Genomic DNA, 11,595 nt, shown 5'->3' with positions numbered 1-11,595 from the left:
AACAAATTCACTTATCCGGTTCGAAGGACCAAAAATGTTCGTGTACAAACCTTTTGTTTTGTCTTTCCAAGGAATGTACAATTGGCACTTTTAATTTTCAGTTCACAAATTTATTATGTATCAAAACGATGGGTAAGTGCAATATAGTAACAAAGGTGCAATATAATTTAGGTTAAATCAATTCGTGCAATAATAGTTTTAATAATTTTAACTTTCAACAATTTAAGCAAAAAAGGTAAGTTTTAGCAGACTAGGCAACACTTAGCAAGAATTAACAATTCAGGTAAAAATTAATTTGTCTTTTTTTGTATTTTTAACTTTTCTTTCAGATGGTACATTTGGGTGAGTATTTTTGTTCAACAGTGTAAATGGCTTCTTTAATTTTTATGTATTTATGGTTTAACATATATAAGTAGGTATAGGCATGTAAGTACACAGGCAGGTAAGTGTATAGATTTTCTTTTTTATACACTTGGTTTCACATTCACATTTGTTCTTAATTTTCAAAAATTCTAATTCCCTTTTTTGTTGCTTTTGTTTGTTGTCACGGGGAGAGCGAACGTTTTGTTTAAGGTATCGATCACTAATAATTATTTTGACTTCTTCTTTTGTCACTGAAGCCGGCTGCTGATTGAATTCAGCAGACGGCAACAACAACCATGAGATGAAAAAACTTGTAACTAGCGGCTGCTGACACACACACATACATTGCATATGCATGCAGTGACAACCCGCTAGTTATAGTTATGTGCAAAAGTTTAGCACTACAGTGCTGAGCAAAAGTTTAGCACTATGCTAAACAGTATATTTGATTAAAGTTCATTCTAAGTTTTATTAAAAATGCATTTACTTTCTTTTAAAAAATCCGCAATTCTGAAGTACACGAAACGAGATAATTCAGTGAGAAATTCACTCCAAAATGTTTAAAAGGTTGTCTGTTATAAAGTTTGGTAACTATATGAGTAAATTTTTATTTTGTAATAACTTTTAAAGTAATTTTTCACATTTTACTAACAAAAGTACCCTCGATTCATATAACCTTTGTTTCAATTAAATGCCCAGGAGACCGGAAATGTGTACAGCAAAGCTTCTCTTACCTGTTTCATATATGTGGCATATATGATAATGATATATGATGATGACGTATTATAAACTATGTGATGATATGATATTATGGTGTCTATGTAAAGGGTGCGTTTTTGGAGGTGTGCTTTCAATCTGGCCAATTTTTTCCGAGGTAAGAGTTTTGGAAAGCCGTTACTTAATATATGCATCTTTTGGTTTGCCATTATATAATGTAAAGACTTACTCGTAATGTATAGATTTTTTGTTGGCATAAGACCCAAATGCAAAAAGATGTCGAGAATTGGCCTTTCGGCCGCAGTTTACTCGATCCAGCAGCGGCGGATCATGGTGACAAACACTTACATATCTTTATAATAAAGCTTAATTTTTTGCCACAACATGAAATTATACACCGTTTTGTTTCTTCTTGAAAACCACAAGTCTAAAAATTACCCGATACGAGTTTCGCTTTTCATATGTACTTAAGTATATAAAACGCACCTTAACTACACTGTAAACGGCTTGAGCATAGAGTAGACTGACTTCAATAGGATCGGGAGATAAAGCACGCGTAGACTTAAAGAGCCTCTTTTTGAAAACAAATCGATTTTCAGTGGATGGTGTGCCAGCTAAGGAACGGTTATAGGTTGCTGTATCGAAGCTTGTTTTTATTTCCTTTGCCTCCCATGCAGCGATTATGTCGTAAAGATAATCAAACGATTTTATATGTTCTTCCCCATCGGGATGTGATTGATATATTGCCCAGCCATCGGTATTTATAAGGTTAAGTTTCTCGGCAAGCTTCACAACCGCGTCTCCGGCTGTATCTGTAGGATGCACATCAATGGCTTTGGTTCTACCATCCAGAAAGAAAAATCTACACACAATCGTGCCCAATCTCCTCATTGCCTGCAATAAGAATATGAAGAACCAAATTATATATGTATCTATTTACTGGAAATTAGTCTCACAAATAAAATTCTAAATAAATACAAATGGCATTAAATTTGCCCAAATTAAACTATAGTATAATCACCGCCATGGATTTTTTTTTATTCGGTATGGGAAAAATCTTAATTTTACCAACAACTCAGCAGGGTCTTTTTGAACCGTCCTTCAAAAAATGATCAAAAACTCGATTGTAGCGGTCAAAATATTAAACGGAATGTTTACCTTTTTTGGAATCGGTAAATTCATTCAAAACCAGTAAAAATTTAAAACGGCTTTTACCGTAAAAGTCTTGTTTTTGTTGAGTTGGTGGTAGTAAACTTGGCAACAATTTTCATGTATGTTTATACTTACGGCAACTTCAACACTTGACGGTGGCAGCAGTCTAGATGAAACTTTAGTGCATTTGCAGTTATCGAAACACCACTGAACGTATTGCTTTAACTTTCCCTCGAGAGTCTCCAAATTTTGTTTTAAGAAAGATACAAAATACCTAAAAAATACAAGAAATTGTTAACATTTGACATTTGGCTATAACTCACAAGAAAATTAGTCGTTAAATACATATGTTAAGGTTAGGTTGAAAAGAGGGTACGGAGATTAATCGGCCCCATGCCACTGTAGACATACACCTAACACAGTAATCGGCTTGTTGTACGTTCTAATTACAAAAAAAAAAAAAACCCCTCGAAAAAGAAAATCTAAGTTAGGAATTTCATGCTTCTTATTGTACTTGGATATGTTCTTTGTGAATAATATTTTGCTCTATTACCAAATATCTGCCCCTTATTTCTCAAGACATGATTTATGTGGCTAACAATTTCACTTGTTCAAAGACAGACAAGTTTTCGTACCGCGACTTCAAAAATTTTAAAATTTTGACTCTTCTGCCTTAGATGAAAGGATTCAGGAAGTCTATTGGAATGGGATACGTGATCTTATATCTGTCGATAAGAAATGAAGCTTACTTCAAGATAACATTGGACGTATCTATGATGCAACAGTCCCCATTCGGACTAAGATGAAGAAATCGGATACTAAGCCTTGGTTTAATTCCACTATTAGGAATTTTATTCCTAACAGAGACCTAGCCTACTCCAGGTGGAAACGTTTTAAAACGCCTGAACTTCATGAGAAATTACGCACGGAAAGAAATTAAGTTAATGCACTCATTAGTGATGCAAAATTACGATATTATTCATCCAAATATTATTCGGCGTCATACACGAAAGGTGGAGGTTTATAAACGATATCGGGATTGGAAAATCTAAGGCAATTTCTTATTACCACGGATTGAATGCAACTTTTGTTAATATTCCGATCTTAGATATAGACTCGACTTTTTACCAAAACACTAATAGGCTTCCGGAAAGCACAAATGTTGATTGCAGTTTTGGAAAAAATCAAAGATAATCCCAATCTCTAAATCGAATAGTGATTTTCGTCCGATTTGTATATTATGTTACCTCTCGAAAGTTTTCGAGAAGATTTTCATAAACAAATGTCTGAATATCTCCATCATGAATATTTGTTGTCCGATAGACAATCCGGGTTTCGTGCCCATCATAGTTGTATTAGTGCATTAGTCAAAGCTTCGGAATCAATTAGAAGTGAAATTGATGTGGCGCCCACTACGCTTTCGACTCGGTTGATCATCATAACCTATATATGAAGCTCAGAAGATTTTTCAATTTCAGCGGTGTTTCTATCAAATTGGTTCAATCATATCTTAGTAATCAGGAACAGTCAGTGTACGTAGGGGATTAAACCCCAGAGCCAATTCTAGTGCCCAAGGGAGTTCCACAAGGCTCAATAATTGGTCCGCTCCTTCTTTCGCGTGCAGCTGATCCATTGCCAAATCCTTATGTATGCTTATGGCGTTCAGTTATTCCTTTGCAGCTCTGTTAATAATATTAGTGAATGCGATGCAAAACTAAACAAGGACCTGTCCTATGTCTATAACTTGGCTACAGCAAATGGTTTAATTCTGAACCCCCAGAAATCAAAAGTGATTGTTATTCACAAAAATAAAAGATTTAGTTTGCGAGACCTGGATATCACTATAAATCAACAGAAAATTGATATTGTGTCTAGTGCTAAGAAGGTGTGATTTTTAACTTGGTCAAATCATATAAATGCTTATGCAAAGCTGCGTGCACTGTGGATAACTCACTCTTATACACCAATCGAAATTCGAATTCTATTAGCAAAGACATATCTAATTCTTGTCTGATCTATGGGTGTAAACTTTTTCAAACTGCGATACACTAAGCCAACGAAAATTAAATGTAGTATTCAACAGCATTTTTAGGTATGTCTATGGTATAAGAAGGACTCAACATGTTTCTCACTTAGCTACTTCCCTTGAAGGCTGTAGCTTCGACAATCTACTTAGAAATAGATCTCTACTATTCTTATATAAAATCAATTATAAGCAAACACCTAAATACCTCTATGACAAATTAATATTTGCCCGATCTAGAAGCGGTAGGAAACTTGTCCCTTTTGGAAGAAGGAGCTTAGTATCTGAATGGCAGTTTAATGCGAGTATCATACGTCTTTGGAATACTCTTCCTCACAATATCCAAAACATCAGCAACGCGTCGATTTAAAAAAAGGCTTTCCATTTTTCTTCGAAGACTATCCTCGGATTCATACCCACTTTCGAGCCCACGGCCGTCTACATAGTGCCCAACTTATGTGAGCCTACTCGGTACGCTTCTGAATGCGTCACTTCCAATTCAGTTCCTGTCCAAAATCATGCCTAAGTTTTTGACCTTGCAAGATATAGAAATCGTTCTATTGCGTCAAAGTGGCCCACGTCTTCCTCGTGAACAGGAAGATTTCAGTCTTCTCTGTGTTAGCATTGAGATACCTAGGCTTAGACCAGACGTATGCCATCTGCAAGACCCTTTCGGGCTTTCGGATTTTAGCTCTTAAAAGTATTATAACATGGTCTGGGTAGCAAACGGGTTTAAACCCCTCCTCAGTAGGTATCCGTAATAGGTTCTCTATGTAGGTCACCCATAAGAGTGAAGATCAAATGCCCCTTTGCCCTGTGCCACTTTCTCCCTTATATTTATGTCATGGGATCCACAATTTGTCACCCTGTTCCTAAGCATATGGTTTATCCAGTCACTAAGGACTCGGTCTACCCAGCACTGGTCCAAGGAATGGTTCAGTGTGTCGGTCCGCACATTGTTAAAAGCCCCCTCGATATCAATTCATACCGCATCGAAAAATAAATACATCTATTTAAGCACAACCACGTGCAGGACAGTCTTCACCAACATTCCCTTGACATAGGCATGCTGTTTGAATTTGAGCAGTTCGCTGGATGTTCTATTCTTTATCATATGCGTTTTCATTAAAAGCTTCAACCTGTCCTCCGTTATCTCTGCTTTCACTCCCATGTCGTCTACAACCGTTTGAGTTTGGACATGCGTTTTTGAGAAAAACTTTTTCATCTTGCTGGCGCCTTTGACGTTATCGACCTGTTCGCAGAAAAGCTTCCAGGAGCCATGTTTTGCCACTCTGATAATTGTATTCCTTGGGCCGTGTGTTACGACGTGTTCTTTTGTCACGTCTGCGGATCTCTTTCCTAATGTAACGAATCTCCCCGGTCATCCAGGGTTTTTCTTGGACTGATTCGCTTTCTCGAAGAGGACAACTATCTTCGAAAGACCTCACTTTTAAGTTTGGATAATCTAAATTATACTGCTCAAGCTTTCTTCTGACAAGTCATCCGTATTTTTATACCCTCCACCATAAGATGGGGGTATACTAATTTCGTCATTCTGTTTGTAACTACTCGAAATATTCGTCTGAGACCCCATAAAGTATATATATTCTTGATCGTCGTGACATTTTATGTCGATCTAGCCATGTCCGTCAGTCTATCCGTCCGTCCGTCCGTCTGTCTGTCTGTCGAAAGCACGCTAACTTCCGAAGGAGCCGCTTGAAATTTTGCACAAATACTTCTTATTAGTGTAGGTCGGTTGGTATTGTAAATGGGCCATATCGGTCCATGTTTTGATATAGCTGTCATATAAACCGATCTTGGGTCTTGACTTCTTGAGCCTCTAGAGTGCGCAATTCTCATCCGATAGCAATGCATTTTGGCACTACGTGTTTTGTTATAATATCCAACAACTGTGCTGACTATGGTTCAAATCGGTCCATAACCTGATATAGCTGCCATATAAACCGATCTTGGGTCTTGACTTCTAGAGCCTCTAGAGTGCGCAATTCTTATCCGATTGGAATGAAATTTCGCACGACGTGTTTTGTTATGATATCCAACAACTATGCCAAGAATGGTTCAAATCGGTCTATAACCTGATATAGCTGTCATATAAACCGATATTGGGTCTTGATTTCTTGAGCCTGAGGGCGCAATTCTTATCCGATTTGAATGAGGTCGCAATTATTATCCAATTTGCCTGAAATTTTGTGCGACGGATTCTCTCATGACCATCAACATACGTGTTTATTATGGTCTGAATCGGTCTATAGCCCGATACAGCTCCCATATAAATCGATCTCTCTATTTTACTTCTTGAGCCCCCAAAGGACGCAATTCTTATTCGAATTGGCTGACATTTTACACAGGCCTCCAACATACATATAATTTAATTGTGGTCCAAACCGGACCATATGTTGATATCGCTCTAATAGTAGAGGAAATCTTTTCTTATATCCTTTTTTCCCAAAGAAGAGATGCCCGGAAAAGAACTCGACAAATGCGATCCATGGTGGAGGGTATATAAGATTCGGCCCGGCCGAACTTAGCACGCAGCTTATTGGATTTGGCGCTGGCCATGCTATTCTAAACCTAATGTAGCGATGGTCAGAGAAAGAGTGTTTCATGGAGACCCTTCAATCCTGCAACTCATCGGTTAGATTTTCCGAACATATTGTCACATCTAAAACCTCCTCCCTAAGCCAGACAGAGGTATCGGTGTTACCAATATTAAGTGTTATTAGGTCGTTAGTATTCAAGAATTCTGCCAGGGCTTGAAGCCGCTTGTTAATATTGTTACTGCCCCACGAAATGCGGTGAAAGTTTGCATTGCATCCTATTAGTTAGGCAATGTCCTGTCTATTTTGCCTTCCTCACCAGCCGTTGCAGTTCCGACGTAGGTGGCGGTGTCGGAGAGCCGAAAGGCAAATAAAGTGATGCCAGGTATGCTCCACCGTCTCCCTGTCTCATCACTGGTGCATCCGACGTTGCCAGCTCTGGGGAGTTGTCCTCGGCCGAGTACAAGTGTTAACATAGAATAATTGGTAGTTGATATGGTTCAGTCCAAAAACTTACTTTCGGTTCGTCCATGGGTCCTGAACTATGGAGTTATTCATATTTCCCTTGCTGACGGTTAGGCTGCATTGAGTTTTTCGTCACGGCACATCCTGATGTTTCAATATTAGGATCTTTGGATATAGAATCTTTTGATTCTGTGAAAACATGTGAAACGACTAAAGTGGGCGAAAAATAATTTCGTTCGAAGACTCTAAGGATAACACCAAATACATTTGCAATTTGGAAACTCAAAACTTTACCGATGAATATTTTTTTCGAGTGCCTTTTACATTTGGCTTATAAAATTCCAATAAAAAAATTACACGCTGGAAGCTTGGAAAATAAGGAACTTGTTGCCAAAACTAAAACCCAAATACAAAAAAAAAATTTAGATATGTTACGGGTCTTATAGTCAATCATACGAAGCCTGAACTCATTTGCAGTAATGATGGAAACACTACGCGGAAACGTTTTCAATACTTGCGTTAGTGTGAGTGAGTACGGCATTGACATTGAAAAATTTTATACTTTCTGCATCGATACCGGAAAGCATTTTGTTATAAAGGGTGATTTTTTTGAGGTTAGGATTTTCATGCATTAGTATTTGACAGATCACGTGGGATTTCAGACATGGTGTCAAAGAGAAAGATGCTCAGTATGCTTTGACATTTCATCATGAATAGACTTACTAACGAGCAACGCTTGCAAATCATTTTCAGTGAATGGGCCCTAGAAAAGTTGGCAGAAAATCCGCTTTTTTATCGACAAATTTTGTTCAGCGATGAGGCTCATTTCTGGTTGAATGGCTACGTAAATAAGCAAAATTGCCGCATTTGGAGTGAAGAGCAACCAGAAGCCGTTCAAGAACTGCCCATGCATCCCGAAAAATGCACTGTTTGGTGTGGTTTGTACGCTGGTGGAATCATTGGACCGTATTTTTTCAAAGATGCTGTTGGACGTAACGTTACGGTGAATGAACACATTTCGAACCGAACACTGATTTTGGTAATAAAATTCAATGATTTGCAAGCGTTGCTCGTTAGTAAGTCTATTCATGATGAAATGTCAAAGCATACTGAGCATCTTTCTCTTTGACACCATGTCTGAAATCCCACGTGATCTGTCAAATACTAATGCATGAAAATCCTAACCTCAAAAAAATCACCCTTTACTTTATCAGTAGTTTTTTATGACACCAACCAGGGATGTAGCCAGGGCGGAGGGGAGCCTGGCCCTTCTATATCCAAAATTGAAATTACATGATTTCTACACACAAATTTTTTTATAAAATTCTCTAGAAACAAATTGGTCAGGGCCCCACCCCTGTGGAACCTAATTTTTTAAAGTTACAACTTGAAAAGAAATTCTGTTGACAAAATTTAAATAATTTTTTTTTTTCTAAATGTGAAACAAATTTTTTCTAAAGCCAAAATGTTATTGAAATTCATATTGTATACAGACACTTTATTCCGGCCCGGCCGGATTTTTTTTTCTATAGGCAACTTTTCAATGTAATGTTCTTTAAAAACACACAATGAATTTTTTTAATGATAAAAGCTTGGAGATTTTCCTAAACAATATATCTTTGAAGATAATATTTCAATAAAGTTTTCTAGAAAAAATTGACTAAAAATTTTATTGAAAGGCATTTAAAATATTTTCTCTTAAAATCAATTGTATAACAATATTCTTTCTTATTTAATTGAAGAATATCTCTAAACAAAATTGTTGTAAATTTTTTTTTTAAATAGAATACTTCGTTTGTAGGTCTGAAATTTTTAACTATTTATATTTAAATATGGTTTAAATAATAATTTAAAATAGGTGGTCTTAGAAACGTATATATCGTTTAATATAAGTAATAAATTTATCTTATTGAAAATACTAAAAATAAAAATTGTATATACTTGGAAACCCAACATTAAAATCCGACCTGATCATTCTAACTTATGGTCACCAAATATGTTTTTATTTTTTTTATTTTCGATTCCTTCTCGGTATTACATAATTCGCATTACCGTATTAACCTTCGCAGGTCCAAAGGTTTTTATGTACGTCGTAGTCCACCCGGGTGGATAAACTATGTAATTTGGAGAAAACTGACATATGTATCCCAATATTTCATACTTATGGAAAGAGAATATGAAGAAGACAGCAAAAAACAACATCCCCTCAAACTACTTCCCGCAACAAGGAGATTTTTTAAAGCAGAAAAATTGTCCAAGTCAATGACTTCTTCACCACGCAGTTTTGGCATGAGTTGGGCAAATGCACGTTTTTAACCATATGGGACACATTCTTCATCCCACAAGCACAAATTATTTGTATATACTATTGGATACTCCTTAGGGACTGGATAAACCATATGCTAAGAAACAAATGGATAAATTGTCTGCAAAGCTGGTTCGGATCCTTACCCCGTTATAACATCGTTTGCATAGCAGACGGGTTCAAACCCCTCCTTAGTCAGCATCCGTAATGGGTTATTTAAGGTGGAGTAAGGAGGTTATTTAAGGTGGAGTAAGGAGTGGCAAAAAAAGTGTCCCCCAAGGCGTGTCCTGTATCACTTTCTCCCTTATATTTATGTCATGATAAGTCCTCCTGCTTACTCCACCTTAAATAACCCCTTACTCCACCTTAAATAACCTATTACGGATGCTGACTGAGGAGGGGTTTGAACCCGTCTGCTACGCAAACGATGTTATAATATTGTACTTCTAAGGGATAAGGATCCGAACCAGCTTTGCAGAGGGGCCGAATGGGTTCTGCAGATGGCATGCGAATAAGCTAGACCCAGGCGTCTCAGTGTTAACCCAGAAAAGACGGAAAACAGATTCTAGACGAGGAAGACAAAGGTGGGAAAATTTAACGCACCACGTTTCCTCAAAAGAACGATTTCGATGTCTGACAAGGTCAAATACTTAGGAGCGATTTTGGACAGGAAACAGAATCGGAAATGCCATATTCAGGAGCGTGCCGAGAAGGCTCGCAGATGTTAAGCACTATGTAGACGACTCGAAATGGGGCCTAAATCCGAGGATAGTCCACTGGCAGTACAGAAGCGTGATTAGACCGTTTCTTACTTGCACATCAGTAGTTTGGTGGACTGCGATGGAGAAAAAGTGCAGGAGTTAGGATAATACAAAAAGGTTCAGAGAATATGTTGCCTTGGCATAGACGGAGCGATGAGGACCAAGCCCACTAGGGCACTGGAGACTATTCCAGATATCCGACCCATAGACATACAGATTAAGTGTGAGGCAGCCATCGCGGCTATGAGACTTAAGGTGATGAAAGCATGGATAGAGGATAGGAGCTGGTCATACCATCGCAGTATAATCGAGGCAACCTGATCGGATACCTGCGACGACACTTGAAGTTGAGTGCGAAGCACTGCTGCAAGCGGCACAGTCTTGGATTGACGGAACCCTAGTATTGCCATCTGGGACGTCATGTTACACGAATGGATAAAATCTAGAGGACAGAGTGGGCCTGGGGTTCTACATTGAAAAACCAGGAAATGAGAACTGTTTTATACTGCCTGACCATAATACGGTCCTGCAGGCGGCGATCCGGGCGATCGCGGAATGCGTAAGGTGGTGTGGACGCGAGGACATCGAGTGTGAACATCTTTACGGGTAGTAAACAGGTCATCAGAACAATAACAACCAGGACGGTTAAGTCACAAACAATTTTGGAGTGTAAGAAGGAGATTAACGCCTTCTCTGGGAATGGCACGATCCGCATCGTTTGGGTGCAGGGCCATAGCGGAGTATGGAGGAATGAAAAAGAAGATGATTTGGGAGTGAAGGCTAGAGGACTGCCGTCAACATACTTGGTTAACCCGAAGCCTTTTGGGTCGACGCAGTCCGAGTTAAGAGCGAGGGCTTCAAACTGTGAAACAGCGAAACGGTCGGCAAGGAGTTCCGGATAGTAAAAAGACAAGTAGGCTATATAATTTTTAGATATCGGGTGAAGGCGGACCCTCCCCCTTATCCCAAAAACGCCACCCATATACGAAAGAGGTCCGATGGACACAACAAGGGTATCAAATGAAAAGTATTGGAGACCAGAACACGAATATAATATTAAAATTTGGTTCCAAGTACCCAGCGGACACACCAACCCCAAAACTTCTCTAAACAGATATATTCGAAGTTCATGTCAGTATGGGGCTCAAATGAAAAGTATTAGGCAGCAGATTACAAATATGGCATAAAACATTACGTCCATGTAATGGGAGTTCGCCCACCCCCAAATGGGCATATTAGCCGACCATGACT

General features: G+C 38.3%; 1 protein-coding gene across 3 annotated transcripts in view; it reads right to left on the bottom strand.

Annotated features, from left to right (window-relative positions):
- Positions 1 to 11,595, bottom strand: part of LOC106092660 (myosin-I heavy chain) — a 306,781-nt gene that overhangs the window by 116,332 nt on the left and 178,854 nt on the right. For all 3 annotated transcript variants that reach the window (XM_059362006.1, XM_059362007.1, XM_059362008.1), the window contains 2 exons: positions 2,368 to 2,506; positions 1,567 to 1,974 (listed from right to left, as the gene is read on the bottom strand). In XM_059362006.1, coding sequence (XP_059217989.1) covers positions 1,567 to 1,974; positions 2,368 to 2,506 — 547 coding nt within the window. The remainder of the gene's footprint in view (positions 1 to 1,566; positions 1,975 to 2,367; positions 2,507 to 11,595) is intronic.

This window comes from Stomoxys calcitrans, chromosome 2 (assembly GCF_963082655.1).
Source record: "Stomoxys calcitrans chromosome 2, idStoCalc2.1, whole genome shotgun sequence".
Lineage (NCBI taxonomy): Eukaryota > Metazoa > Arthropoda > Insecta > Diptera > Muscidae > Stomoxys > Stomoxys calcitrans.
This window is presented reverse-complemented; position numbering and strand designations above follow the sequence as displayed.